Here is a 15388-nt window from a genome sequence, read left to right as displayed (position 1 = left end):
GTATTATTTTCCCTCAGTATTATTTGCCCCAGTATTATTTGCCCCAGTATTAATTTTCCCCAGTATTATTTTCCCTCAGTATTATTTGCCCCAGTATTATTTGCCCCAGTATTAATTTTCCCCAGTATTATTTTCCCTCAGTATTATTTCCCCAGTATTATTTCCCCCAGTATTATTGCCCCCCTCTGTCCCTCCCTCTGCTTCTCCCTGACGTCAGCCTCCTGCCGCAGCTCCGGCTCCGCTGCCGAGACTCCGTCAGTTTGAGCCCGAACAATGGCAGCAGTTGCCGGGATCTGCGCCGCTCTCCTGCTGCTCTCGGCCGCCGCCGGCACCGACCCCTTCGACAGCCTCCTGGGGGACACGGCTCGGTGTCAGAGCCGATGCCGCAATACGTTCCCGCAGGCCGGCCAACCCAGGGTAAGGCAGCCGCTTGGCTCGCACCGGCAGCCGGCTCTCGCCTGGAGGGATCCTCGGCTGCAGACTTAGACAGGAATGGAGAGAGACAGAGAAAGACTACAGGGAGGGAGAGGAGATGGAGGGATGAGGAGAGGGAAAGTTGGAAAGGGTGAGTGGAGGAAAAGGGGAGGGAGCGGACGGGAGAATTAGGAGAGAATGGAAGAGTTGGAGGGGGAGGGAAAGAGGGTTGATGGATGGATGGAGGGAGAAGGGGTTGAGGAGATGGGTTGGAAAGGGGAAGGATTTGGGGGAGGGGTTGGAGGGGAAGCGAGAGGGGTGAAAGGTTTGGAGGGGGAGGGTTGGAGGGGAGGGTTTTGGAGGGAGGGTTGGAGGGGGAGGTAGAGGGGAAAGAGTTGAGAGAGAGGAGGGTTTGGAGGGAGAATTGGAGGGGGAAGGGTTTGGAGGGAGAGTTGAAGGGTGACGGAGAGGGAGGAGGGTTGAGAGGTGGAAGGGTTTGGAGGGGGAGGGAGAGGGGAAAGGGTTGAGAGAGAGGAGGGTTTGGAGGGAGAGTTGAAGGGTGACGGAGAGGGTGGAAGGGTTTGGAGGGGGGGTGGGTTGGAGGGAGTGCAGCTTCACTGGGTTATGGACCATGTTTTGCAACAATGCAATGGGAGCTGAACGACCAATCAGCAATAGAAAAGGAAGCAAATTAATGCGCACCTCCTGCAGCTTATTTTCCAGTGAATCTTTGTGAAAATGTCAACCAGGGAGAGGGGATGGTTAGTGAGTGGGTAAAATGTTTGATATCGCATCACCCTCAGAGCCTTTTCTGTTTTTGACATGATTTCAAATTATTGCCAGTTCCGATTAATCTTTGCACATACTGTGTTGCGTATATTTGCACTTAATAGCTGCAGATTGCAGCATAGAATCCCATCTTGTATGTGTGTGACAGATTGAGGTGTGTGTAATGGGACCAGCTTTCCATCTGGTCCTGATACCAGCAGATAAAGAATGAGCTTTAATTGATGTTCTCTCTCTCTGCTTTATGTGATCCTCAGAAGAAAATTAATGTACGGTTTTAATCCCGTTGATGATCTGGCGACAACGCTAGAGGGATTGAGTTTTCTAAAAATATGAATGAAACTATATTTTCAGTCCTTTGATGTCTGTTTAATTGTGTTTTCTCCATGAATTGTTATCGCTGTACTCCCTCAGTGTGAATGCACTGGCAGTGGTGTGGTACTGGACTATATACACTGGGGAGTCACAGTTTCAATGCCTAACTGTACTCTGAGCTAATCTCAGCTATGGCAACAGTCAGGGGCACTAATGTTAGCCTCGGTATGGGGCAGGGAGCAGGAGGGGGGGGGCGCGTCAGCAAATTCCACTGTCGATCATCATCCACTGACCCCTGAGACGGAATACCCATGTGTAGATGGCAGAGTAGCACAGGAATTGGCTAGGCTGTGCTGCCTCCCATGGTTCAATATCTAATTATCATGTGATGTATAGAATGTACACGAGGAACAACCATTTGTGTCAGTAACCAAGGCACCTGTGAGACCCCCATACCCCAGTGAGAGTCAGTGCTCGTGGAACCCCCATACCCCAGTGAGAGTCAGTGCTCGTGGAACCCCCATACCCCAGTGAGAGTCAGTGCTCGTGGGACCCCCATACCCCAGTGAGAGTCAGTGCTCGTGGGACCCCCATACCCCAGTGAGAGTCAGTGCTCGTGGGACCCCCATACCCCAGTGAGAGTCAGTGCTCGTGGGACCCCCATACCCCAGTGAGAGTCAGTGCTCGTGGGACCCCCATACCCCAGTGAGAGTCAGTGCTCGTGGGACGCCCATACCCCAGTGAGAGTCAGTGCTCGTGGGACCCCGTACCCCAGTGAGAGTCCGTGCTCGTGGGACCCCGTACCCCAGTGAGAGTCAGTGCTCGTGGGACCCCCATACCCCAGTGAGAGTCAGTGCTCGTGGGACCCCGTACCCCAGTGAGAGTCAGTGCTCGTGGGACCCCCATACCCCAGTGAGAGTCAGTGCTCGTGGGACCCCGTACCCCAGTGAGAGTCCGTGCTCGTGGGACCCCGTACCCCAGTGAGAGTCAGTGCTCGTGGGACCCCGTACCCCAGTGAGAGTCAGTGCTCGTGGGACCCCGTACCCCAGTGAGAGTCAGTGCTCGTGGGACCCCGTACCCCAGTGAGAGTCAGTGCTCGTGGGACCCCCATACCTCAGTGAGAGTCAGTGCTCGTGGGACCTCGTACCCCAGTGAGAGTCAGTTTCATCGGTTGGAGTCATACCTCGCATAAAGCAAGATGATTGTGATTTTTGGAGGTCAATCATCTCAGCCCCAGGACATCACTGCAGGAGTTCCTCAGGATAGTGACCCAGGCCCAACCACCTTCAGTTGCTTAATCAATGACCTTCCCTCTAATAAAAGGTCAGAAGTGGGGATGTTCACTGATGATTGGAGAGTGTTCAGTACCATTCGCAACTCCTCAGGTACTGAAGCAGTCCGTGCCCACATGCAGGACAACATTCAGGTTTAGATTTATAAGTGGCAAATAACATTTGTGCCACACAAGTGCCAGGCAATGACCATCACCAACCAAAGAGAATCGAACCATCTCCTCTTGACATTCAATGGCATTACCTTGGCTGAATCCCCCACTATCAACATCCTTGGGGTCACCATTGATCAGAAACTTAACTGGACCAGCCATATAAATACTGTGGCTACAAGAGCAGGTCAGAGGTTGGGAATTCTGTGGCCACTCTTCAATGGCACAAATCAGGAGTGTGATGGAATACTCTTCACTTGCCTGGATAGATGCAACACTGAAAAGCTCAAAACTATCCAAAACAAAATCGCCCACTTGATCAATACCCCAACCACCACCTCAAACATTCATAGAAACATAGAAAACAGGAGCAGGAGTAGGCCATTTGGCCCTTCATCCAACTCAGTAACCTGTTCCCACTTTCACCCCATACCCTTTGATCCCTTTAGCCCCAAGAGTTATATCGAATTCCTTCTTGAAAACATACAATGTTTTGACCTCAACTGCTTTCTGTGGTAGCAAATTCCACAGATTCACCACTCTCTGGGTGAAGAAATTTCTCCTCATCTCAGTCCTGAAAGGTTTACCCCGTATCCTTAGACTATGACCCCTGGTTCTGGACTCCCCCACCATCGGGAACATGCTTCCTACATCTACCCTGTCAAGTCCTGTTAGAATTTTATAGGTTTCTATGAGATCCCCCCTCACTCTTCTGAACTCCAGCAAATATAATCCTAACCGACTCAATCTCTCCTCATACGTAAGTCCTGCCATCCCAGGAATCAGTCTGGTAAACCTTCACTGCATTCCCCCATAGCAAGAACATCCTTCCTCAGATAAGGAGACCAAAACTGCACACAATATTCCAGGTGTGGCCTCATCAAGGCCCTGTATAATTGCAGCAAGACATCCCTGCTCCTGTACTTGAATCCTCTCGCTATGAAGGCCAACATACCATTTGCCTTTTTTACTGTCTGTTGGACCTGCATGCTTACCTTCAGCGACTGGTGTACGAGAACACCCAGGACTCGCTGCATATTCCTCTCTCTCAGTTTATAGCCATTCAGATAATAATCTGCCTTCCTGTTTTTGCTACCAAAGTGGATAACCTCACATTTATCTACATTATACTGCATCTGCCATGCATTAGCCCACTCACTCAACTTGTCCAAATCACCCTGAAGCCTCTTTGCATCCTCCTCACAACTCACCCTCCCACCCAGTTTTGTGTCATCTGCAAATTTGGAAATATTAGTTAGTTCCCTCATCTAAATCATTAATATATATTGTGAATAGCTGGGGTCCTAGCACCGATCCCTGCGGTACCCCACTAGTCACTGTCTGCCATTTGGAAAAATGGGGTGGCACAGTGGCGCAGTGGTTCGCACTGCAGCCTCACAGCTCCAGCGGCCTGAGTTCAATTCTGGGTACTGCCTGTGCGGAGTTTGCACGTTTTCCCTGTGACCGCGTGGGTTTCCGCCGGGTGCTCCAGTTTCCTCCCACAGCCAAAGACTTGCAGGTTGATAGGTAAATTGGCCATTGTAAATTGCCCCTAGAGTAGGTAGATGGTAGAGGAATTGAGGGGATGTGGTAGGAATATGGGATTAATATAAATGGGTGGTTGATGGTTGGCACAGACTCGGTGGGCCGAAGGGCCTGTTTCAGTGCTGTATCTCTAAATAAAAATAAAATAAAAAGACCCATTTATCCCTACTCTTGGTTTCCTGTCTGCCAGCCAATTTTCTATCCATCGCAATACATTACCCCAATCCCATGCACTTTAATTTTACATGCTAATCTCTTATGTGGGACTTTGTCGAAAGCCTTCTGAAAGTCCAAATAAACCACATCCACTGGCTCCCCCTCATCAACTCTACTAGTTACATCGTCGAAGAATTCTAGTAGATTTGTCAAGCATGATTTCCCTTTTGTAAATCCATGCTGACTCTGCCCGATTCTACCACTGTTCTCTAAATGCTCTGCTATAAAATCTTTGATAATGGACTCTAGAATTTTCCCCACTACCGACATCAGGCTGACTGGTCTATCATTCCCTGCTTTCTCTCTACCTCCCTTTTTAAATAGTGGGATTACATTAGCTACCCTCCAATCTGTAGGAACTGTTTCAAAGTCTATAGAATCTTGGAAGATGACCACCAATGCATCCACTATTTCTAGGGCCTCTTCGTTAAGTACTCTCCCCACTCCCTCCACCACTGACGCACAGTGGCAGCAGTGTGTACTATTTACAAGATGCACTGCAGCAATGCACCAAGGCTCCTTCAACAGTGCCTTCTAAACCCGCAACCTCTGCCACCTAGAAGGACAAAGGCAGCAAATGCATGGGAACACCACCACCTGCAAGTTCCCCTCCAAGTCACACACCATCCTGACTTGGAACTGTATCGCCGTTCCTTCACTGTCGCTGGGTCAAAATCCTGGAACTCCCTTCCTAACAGCACTGTGGCTGTACCTATCCCACATGGACTGCAGCGGTTCAAGAAGGCAGCTCACCACCACCTTCTCAAGGGCAATTAGGGATGGGCAATAAGTACGGGCCTAGCCAGTGACGCTCACATCCCAAGATCAAATAAAAGAAATGTTTCTGGGAACCTGTACCCCAGTGATAGCGTGGATCCCGTGAGACCCCAGCACCTTCAAGAGAGAAATGAAACTAAAAGCTTAAAAAGGAGATATTGTCAAGGAGGTGTGTGTTTATAAATGATAATGTTGTGCAGCAGATTGACAGTCACCTGCGAGTGATTTAATTGTGATGAAGTTGTGTCCTGTGCCATTCTGCGCTGTAGAGCACCATGTTGTGTCTGAGGGTTTACAGTGTGGAATAGCCACTTCTAGACAGAGGGAGGGCAATCATGAGTGAGTCACCCACTCCCATTCTCCCACTTATTGCCTCTTGTCTGTTTCATTTATCCTATAGGAGGCGCCGCTGAGCGCCTGCCAGCGAGGGTGCCGACTGTTCTCTATCTGTCAGTTTGTGGACGGGTTCAGTGGTTTGAACAGCACCAGGGCTGAGTGTGAGGCAGGTGAGGACTGGGTGATGCCATTGCATGTTTGAGGGCCCTGAATATTTACCAAACATCCAAGAGAGTTCCCGATTTCCGTTACCCTTTGAGTGACGAAGTGCTCCCTGACATCCCCCCTGAACAGCCCAGCTCTAATTATAAGGATATGTCCCCTTGTTCTGCATTCCCCCCACCAGAGGAAATAGTTCCTCTCTATCTACCCTATCAAATCCTTTAATCATGGACTTGATGGGCCGAATGGCCTACTTCTGTGCCATAAGTAAGTATGTGACTCTAGTAAACACCTTAATTATATGACCCCTTAATCTCTAAACTTGAAAGAATACAAGCCTAGTCTATGATCCCTGGCATAATTTAACCCTTTAAACCCCAGCATCATTCTGGTGAAATCTTCCTTAGATGCAGTGCCCAGAACTGGACATAGTGTTCCGGACAGGGACTGAGCAAGGCTCTATATACAATCATGTGAAATTAACCTGGAGGAAATGACCAGCTTGTACATCAAGCCTGCAGCCCCCCCCCCCCCCCCCCCCCTCAGCCCCCATGATGACCAGAGCATCATGACTAAACACTCCTTTCTTCTCTTGATGTCTCAGACAAGGAAACAACAGGCCTGACTGTGATGCTAGCCATGGTTCAGTAAGCTGCTGGTGCTCATCGTTTAGTATCACGTGATGAATCAGCGAATAATATAGTACAGAAGGAGGCCATTTGGTCCATCGTGCCTGTGCCATCTCTTTGAAAGAGTTATCCAATTAGACCCAGTCCTTCTACTCTTTCCCCGTGGCCCTGCAATTATTTCCTGTTCAAGTATTTACCCAATTCCTTTTTGAATCCCATTCAGGCAGTGCATTCCCGATCACAACAACTCGCTGTGTAAAAAAACATTCTCATCTCCCCCTCTGGTTCTTTTACCAACTACATTAAATCTGTGTCCTCTGGTTACTGACCCTCCTGCCACTGGAAACAGTTTCTCTCTATTTACTCTATCAAAACCCTCTCATGATTTTGAACACTTCTGTTAAATCTCCCCTGAATCTTCTCTGCCCTAAGGAGAACAATCCCAGCTTCTCCAGACTCTCCAGTAACTGAAGTCTCTAATCCCTGATACCATTTTAATAAATCTCCTCTGCACTCTCTACAAGGCCTGAAGATACCATGCGCAGTACTAAATATAATAATCCAGCTGAGGCATAATCCAATGGTTTATATAAAAAAACGCAGCAAAATGCTATAGATGCTGGAAATACTCAGCAGGACTGGCAGCATCTGTGGAGAGAGAAGCAGAGTTAATGTTTCAGTTCGATGACCTGTCACCTTGAGGAAATTCTGCTCCTGTCTCTGATGGGATTTCCATTTGTCTCTTTTACATCGTTCACCTTTATTGCTTTCTATTTCACTTCTCATGTTTGATCAGGTATCTACCAAAACTTGCTATCACAGCCAAACCTCCTTCCTTAGTAACTGTCTCCGGCTCCAACTTATTCCACGTGGATTCCCACTGAAATTCTACCCTTTGTGTTTCAGATGCACCCACGATTACAGATATTGCTAAGATATTCAGTGTTTCTCAAACCACTATTCTCACCGCATCCTGAGATCCACATTCAATGCCATTCACCGGCACATGTGCCGTCACGAAATCTTTCTTCAGCATCGCCAACTCACTCTATCTTCGATCAGTCCTGGGCAGCAGTTTCATTTCATCCTTCGTCTCATCTGGCACTTTACCAAAAAACTTTTTTCCTTCCTTTCAGGTGTGAAAGATGGCAAGCTTTAACAACTCATGGATCCTAACAACCCTCCAGATCCTCCTGCCCCTTCATTTTCCTCTAACTGCATCCCTTCTTCCAGTCTCACTCCTTGCCGTGTTTTCACTATTCACCATGACCTTTCTGTCTCTGATGCTGAACAACCTGTTCTCAGCAAAGGCCCCAGCTGCATCCCCTGATGCCTCCACTTCAGTGAATTTAAAGCTTGGCATGATGCTAAGCTCTTCTTCCGTTGTCTTTGCCTCTGCGCCTGCTGATTTGGCCATGTATCTTCCCCTGGACCAATTCTCCTTCCACCTGGAGCCTCCCTCTGGCCTTTTACCCTCTCTAGATCTTTTCATTGAGAACTCCCAGTGTGACAGCCGTTTCTCTGCTCCCCTCATTCGTTCTAAGCAATCTCTCTCTGAACTTGCAGAACTCCATTCTCTCAAGTTTGCCAGCCATGCGGATGATTTCCAGAATTTTCTGTTCTAATTTTAGATTTCCAGCATCCACAGTATTTTGCTCTTGAATAGATGTTGGTAATGGTTCTGCTATTGTCATTTGCAGTTCCTCTAGACCCATCTTTTGTTTCTTTATTTGTCCCATTACCACCTCCTTTTATTTTGCACCATCCTGTTTGTCATTTAATCTGGAAAATTCTGGAAATGCTCAGCAGGTCTGGCAGCATCTGTGGAGAGAGAAACAAGAGTTAATGTGTCAGGTCTGTGACCCTTCATCAGAACTGGAAAAAGTTAGAAATGTAATCGGTTTTAAACCAGTCAAAGGGGGGAGGATGGATAAAGATTTTAGAAAGGGACGATCTGTGATAGGATGGAAGACAGGAGAGATTAAATTTTAATTGTCCACTTTCCTCTCACACTGACCTCGGCCTCCTGCACTGTTCCAATGAAGCTCAATGTAAGCTCGAGGAACAGCATCTCATCTTCCCATTAGGCCCTTTACAGCCTTCCAGACTCAACACTGAGTTCAGCAATTTCAGACCATAATCACTGCCCCCATCTTGCTTCCGTTTTCTTTGCAGGTTTCAGTTTTACTCTCGTTTTTCCCTTGTTTTTGCTTTTGGATGGTAGCTGTTCCTCGTTCTGCCATTCCCACCTCCTTCACACGTATCTTTTGTTTCTTGTCTCTTCACCACAAACTCAATTGTCATTCAATCTCTCATCTCTTCTGCCCTATCACAGACCTTCCCTTTTGTTCTTTTTCCCACCCTTTCCCCACCCCCCCATTTCACTTGCTTAAAACCTATTACGTTTCTAACTTCTTCCAGTTCTGATGAAAGGTCATCGACCTGAAACGTTAACTCTGTTTCTCTCTCCAAAGATGCTGCCAGACCTGCTGAGTATTTGCAGCATTTTCTGTTTTTCTTTCAGATTTTCAGTATCCACAGTATTTTACTTTTGCCATTTAATCTTTCCTGCCTTCTTCCCTATTTACAGACCTTCCCTTTTGTACTCACCTCCCCTCCCCCCCTTTTCCTGCCTCTCTATTTGCTTAAAACCATTTTCCAGTTCTGCTGAAAGATCACTGACCTGAAACGTGAACACTGTTTCCCTCTCCATAGATGCTTCCAGACCTGCTGAGTATTTCCAGCACTTATTGCTTTTGTGATTTCTAAAGGTTTATCATGAATTCCTTGCTTTTGTGCTCCATGCCTCTATTTATAAAGCCCAGGGTATTTACATAAAATTGCCTAGAATATACCGCACAAACACAGGCCATTCGGCCAACCAGTCCAGGCCAGCGTTTACGCTCCACTCAAGCCTCCTCCTGACTTTCCTCATTTAACTCTATCAGCGTAACCCTTTATTTCCTTCTCCCTTATATGCTTATCTAGTTTGCCTTAAATGCATCTATACTATTTACCTCAGCCATTCCCTGTGGTAGCAAGTTCCACATTCTCACCACTGTCTGGGTAAAGGCATTTCTCCTGAATTCCCTATTGGATTTCTTGGTGACTATCTTGTATCGATGGCCCCTAGTTGTGCTGTTCCCCGCAAGTGGAAACACTCTCTGTCTCTACTCTGTCAAAACCTTTTATCATTTTAAAGTACCCTTCAGCCTTCTCTTTTCAAGAGAAAATAGACTGAGCCTGTTCATCCTTTCCTAATAACAAAACTGCAAAGTTATACTTTGCTTATCATCCTTGTAAATCTTCTTTGCACCCTCTTCAGTGCCTCTATTATCCTTCCTATAATATAGCAACCAGCACCAGTGCCCCAAGTGTGAGCAGAGTCCCAGAAAGGGGGTAGAAAATAGGAGGGGATGGGGCTGCATCTTCTCTTCTAAAGAAAGGGATTATGATGGTGTGTACTTGTGTTCACAGCATGTTTGGAGGCTTACACCCAGATGGAGGAACAGTATGGCTGTAACACAGGCTGCAGGGAGCAGTTCCTAGAGGCGGAGAAGAGACAGAAGCAGGTAACGGTTCTCTCAGACAGCAACTGGCATGCAGGCAAGGGCGAGTCATGGTCTACCAGTATAGATCACGTTCAGGCATGTGCAACCGGCCTGTGCAAACACACACTTGCAATGGGGGACCGTGGACAGATTGAGATTGTGGGAGACGCCTCTCAGCTTGATTGAAAGAAAGAAAGACTTGCATTTCTTTCACCACCTCGGGACATCCCAAAGCACCTTACAGCCAATAAAGTTATTTTTGTTTGTAAAATAGGGAAATGCAGCAGCCAATTTGAACACAGCAAGATTCCACAAACAGCAATGTGATAGTGCTGTGGAATCTTTTAGGTCCACCTGCGAGAGCAGATGGGACCTTGATTTCATGGGAGTGTCAGCCTGGATTATGGGCTCAAGCCTCCGGAGTAGGACTTGAAACCATGACTTTTTTTTTTACTCATGCCCTGAGAGAACTTCACGGTACGTTTACTCCCTGCCCGTTGTTTTGATTCACTCGAGTGTCTATGCAGGAACAAGCTGCAGCATGTAATATTACTTGTTCCTTTGATATGTGAACTATTGTAAGACTCACAGGACTGCAGGAAATATCCAAAGAAAATGATATATAAATGTATACAAACAGTTACTGCATGAGCCGCATCTAAACACATCACTCTGTCGGGCTACACCCACAACTCCCTGGTCATGTGTAACACAACATCACTTCCTCTGGTGACGTTCACTTACAGTTCAACGTGATCCACTCTTAATGTTGTCCCTCAAGATCCGCCTTTTTGCCAAAGATAAAAACACATGTACAATAAACAAATATGTTGCAAAGAACAAAGAAAATTACAGCCCAGGAACAGGCCCTTCAGCCCTCCAAGCCTGCACCGATCCAGATCCTCTATCTAAACATGTTGCCTATTTTCTAAGGGTCTGTATCTCTTTGCTTCCTGCCCATTCATGTATCTGTCTAGATACATCTTAAAAGACGCTATCGTGCCCGCGTCTACCACCTCCGCTGGCAACGCGTTCCAGGCACCCACCACCCTCTGCGTAAAGAACTCTCCACGCATATCCCCCCTAAACTTTTCCCCTCTCACTTTGAACTCGTGACCCCGAGTAATTGAATCCCCCACTCTGGGGAAAAAGCTTCTTGCTATCCACCTCTCATGATTTTGTACACCTCAATCAGGTCCCCCCTCAACCTCCATCTTTCTAATGAAAATAATCCTAATCTACTCAACCTCTCTTCATAGCTAGCGCCCTCCATACCAGGCAACATCCTGGTGAACCTCCTCTGCACTCTCTCCAAAGCATCTACATCCTTTTGGTAATGTGGCGACCAGAACTGCACGCAGTATTCCAAATGTGGCCTAACCCCATCCGAGCCAGAGCCCAAACCAGCCCGAGTACTTCCATTTTTTCCCGCTCCCGACCTGACCATCAGTTAACCTACCTTCCATTTTTCACTTTGTTGCTGATCTGCACAAGCTTAAAATAACTGTAACAAAACCACCTTTCTAGTCCAAAAATTAATTTAACATTGGAGCCACTTACCTGTGATAGAGCATGTCCGACCCGAATGCCGGACCTGACAAGTGAGCAAATTTAACACACTCTAAAATGATCTTGTTACCGTAAACCTCTTCAGAGCTGAGCTCGTCTTTTGCTGACTCTTCTGAGACTCTGAACTCTGGATAGCATGTTCTTCCTCTGTGCCTCTGTCCGTTCATCTTCAGACTTTGTCTTTGAACATGTTCGCGATGCCACAGGGTTGTCACGTGTAGTGTTGTTGTACAGTTCTCTGAGTTGACCGGTTCCATTTGAGAATCACACCATTGGGCGTCTGGACCTCATACGATCTGGGCTAGTCGCATATCCTAGCAACCGCAGGATACCAAGTTCCTGATGCATGATTGAGGACTCTGACCTTCTGTCCTACTCACAATTGAGCTAATTCTGGACCATTAGAAGAATGATGACTAGCAACATCACCAATCACTGTAATCCCTCTGGCCTCTGGGTGCTTGCTGCAACAAGCTGGAGCCCGAGGAGAGACTCCCGGTCATATCACCTTGTTACGGACAGGTAGAAAGGGGTATGGGTGCTTCCCAGTGTTCACTGACTGCAATTGAGTTTTGTTAAAAATAATGAGTTAGTCCCTGAGTGTTTTAGGGTCAAATAAACAGACAAATGACAGGTTTTCTTATGGGTTTAACAAAAAGTAAAATATTACAGATGCTGGAAATCTGAAATAAAAACAAGAAATGCTGGAAATACTCAGGAGGTCTGGCAGCACCTGTGGAGAGAGAAGCAGAGTTAACCTTTCAGGTCAGTAATCTTTCATCAAAACTTCTGATGAAAGTTCACATCCCTGAAACGTTTTTTTAAAAAAAAGCTATTTTTACACAATTCCCAAAATGGCCACAACCTCACCCACGCACGCATTCATTCATGCACCCATACACAAGAATAGCTAGATAGAGCAAAAAAGAATCACTAGTTTAAAGTTTAAAGAGAGGTTGGTGTTTGTAGTTTACGGTAAACCTGTTGAATTTTCTCAGGAGGTCAGTCTCTTTTAAAGGTGCAGACTTGGGTGTTTGTAGTCTTAGATTTGTTGAGGTGTAGATTTTCTGGTGTTTAAAACTTCAGACCGGAGGTAGTGATCACTTTAAGTTCTCTGCTGCAGCAAGTTGAAGTGTAGAATTAGCAGCAGGGCATCTTCCTTGCTTGGACGGATCTCTTTCACAGCCCCTGACTGGACTGCTTTCTGAAGGTGTTGGCTTGATGTCCTCCCTCTCTCCAGAGGGTTACCTTTTTAAGATAAAAATTCACCACATTAGAGTTTCTGTTCGGAGACACATGGCTTGCTCCTCTGGTGTGACTACACAATGGACCAGGATGTGGCAACCATGGCTATTGATTGATGTCTGAATGGGGCCCCTTCTGTTAACATGGTGCTATTTCACCTCTATTCAATTTTGGTTTGTGCTGTGAGTCCGTTGGTCTCCTTTGTTAGTTCATTCATGTTGACATGAGTTATTAATGCAGTAGTGCTCTTTTCAATTTCAAAGTGGCTCTCCCCAGAGCTATTTCAGACGAGGTTAACGAGTTCCATTCTTGTAGACAGCTTTGTTGATTTCCGGTATTAGAGGGGTCGAGTGGTTGCTACTCCATTTTGACTGTGGTACAACTGGCCGTGTTCTTATGGTTTTGTTTTAATAGTTAAAAAAAAAAAATCATAATTCTTCCATTTCATTGTTTATTTCATTTTGGCTCCTTCCGTGCATGACCGCCTCTTTATGTCAAGACTTCCAGCCTTTGTGTCATCCTTTACATGTACCGACCCGATATATTCAACCTGAATATTTTGTAACATCTTCGATGCATTACTAACTTTGTGTATCGTGACAATTTGTAGACCTCGACATACTGGATGTACTGTGACACCTGGACCATTTGTGTCTGCAATGTAAAACATTTGTAATAGCCATTCAGAGCTCCCATAGCTGCACTGGAAGGTTATCATTCCAATGCACTTGATTTGGAGAACCATTGTAGGCAGTCAGCCTAGGTGAGTCGTACCACAGATTCCCATTTCTTTCATTACCTTTCCTGCAGTTTATGGATGAGCAGAATATTTGCACTTACTCCAGTGTCAATTTTTACTCTGAACTTATGCTTGCCATTCTTGTGCAGTCTGGACAGAGTAGATAGAGTGAAACTGTTCTCACTCGTGAAAGGATTGAGAACAGGAGGGCACAGATTGGTAAGAGAAGCAAAAGTGACTTGAAGAAAAACCTTTACGCAGCGAGTGGTTAAGGTCTGGAATGTGCTGTCCAAGAACGTGGTGGAGGCAGGTTCGACTGAAGCATTCAAAAGGGAATTAGACAGTTATATGAAAAGGAAGAATGTGCAGTGTTACGGGGTAATGGAACTGAGGGAATTGCTCTTGCAGGGAGCCAGTGTGGACACGATAGGCCGAATGGCCTCCTTCCGCACTGTAACGATTCTGTGATATAATCCCAATCATGGTGAATGCCTCAGATTGCATAATAGTGTTGACCTGTTGATCCAAGTTAACTGTGTGAAATGCTTCCTCGCTGTTTGCGCAAGTGCATTCTTCATCCATGTCCTTCTGGCAGTCTGTCTGTCTGCCAAACTGATGTGCCTGCTTGGGCTTTTGTTTTGTGTTGCATATCTTTTGTTGCATTTGCCATCCTGTCTTGCAGATGTTCACGCTGCATATGATCTGCCACTATTCCTGTGTGCAGTATCTGAGCTCGGCCTTGCCCAATGTCCTTGCATGCCACAAGCTTTGCACAGGTCCTGGTATGCCAGACAATTGCGAATTGGGTGAGTCAGGCCATATTTGTCACAAGGCTCAGCAGACTTCTGAGCCTTGGTTACCATAGCAATTGTCGTAGCTGCCCCCATGCTTGTAACTGTTGGTGCCTGCAATGATAGCTTCAAATTGCCTTCCATCATTAAGTAGGTTATGGATGGTGTGCCCTTTCTTCTTTTCTACCAGGTCTTTTGAAAGGCCTCTATTTGGGTAGACATGATTACTAGCTCTATAATCCGTTCTTTCATTTTGATATCGGCAAAGTCGCATTCTTGAGCTTTGTCTCGGCACCTTGCAACAAACTGTTCAATGGACTCATCGTTGCTGGTAGTCATAAGCTCTACCTTTACCTTGAGTTGCTGTTCCGGGAATGTCTATAGCTTGCCAGGGCCCTTCTGATCCTCAGCTGACAATCCTGATGTGTTGATCCATTGCAGGCCCTAGATGCCCAGAGAGATCTTAATTTTGGTAGCTTGTATTTCTGATTCATTCACTTTTTGTTCCAGGAAACACAGTTCCATTCGCTGCCAAAACAGTTTAAATTCAGACTCTGTGTCTGACACCTTCCATTCTGTAACTGGATATCTGAAAGCTGTTGTCTTACTGATCCTGTGTTTATATAAATATAGGAATTTTTACAAGTTTTTCTTTTCACAGGCGCACTTTTTTTCTTGTTTAGACAGGTTAGTTTTCTGCAGCCTTGCCCTTTTTAAGAGTGACACACCACAGCTGCTTTCTGTTTGCAAAGCTTGTTTTTTTTTTAAACTGAGAGACAGGACTGTTTATAGAAGCTGGTTTGTTTTTTTTAAACTGTGAGCTTTTTATTTCAAAGTGAGAGAGAGAGGTTTTTTCCTACAGCCAGCTG

General features: G+C 46.2%; 1 protein-coding gene across 1 annotated transcript in view; it reads left to right on the top strand.

The window, feature by feature from the left end:
• Positions 1-218: 218 nt before the first annotated feature.
• The window catches only part of tmem59l (transmembrane protein 59-like), a 39830-nt gene continuing 24660 nt past the window's right edge, over positions 219-15388 (top strand). The window contains exons 1-3 of the mRNA XM_068015991.1: positions 219-417; positions 5898-6003; positions 10102-10196. Coding sequence (XP_067872092.1) covers positions 274-417; positions 5898-6003; positions 10102-10196 — 345 coding nt within the window. The 5' untranslated portion in view covers positions 219-273. The remainder of the gene's footprint in view (positions 418-5897; positions 6004-10101; positions 10197-15388) is intronic.

The sequence above is a fragment of the Heterodontus francisci genome, chromosome 36 (genome assembly GCF_036365525.1).
Source record: "Heterodontus francisci isolate sHetFra1 chromosome 36, sHetFra1.hap1, whole genome shotgun sequence".
NCBI classification, from domain to species: domain Eukaryota; kingdom Metazoa; phylum Chordata; class Chondrichthyes; order Heterodontiformes; family Heterodontidae; genus Heterodontus; species Heterodontus francisci.
Note: the sequence above shows the minus strand (reverse complement) of the source record. Positions and strands in the feature narration are given on the sequence as shown.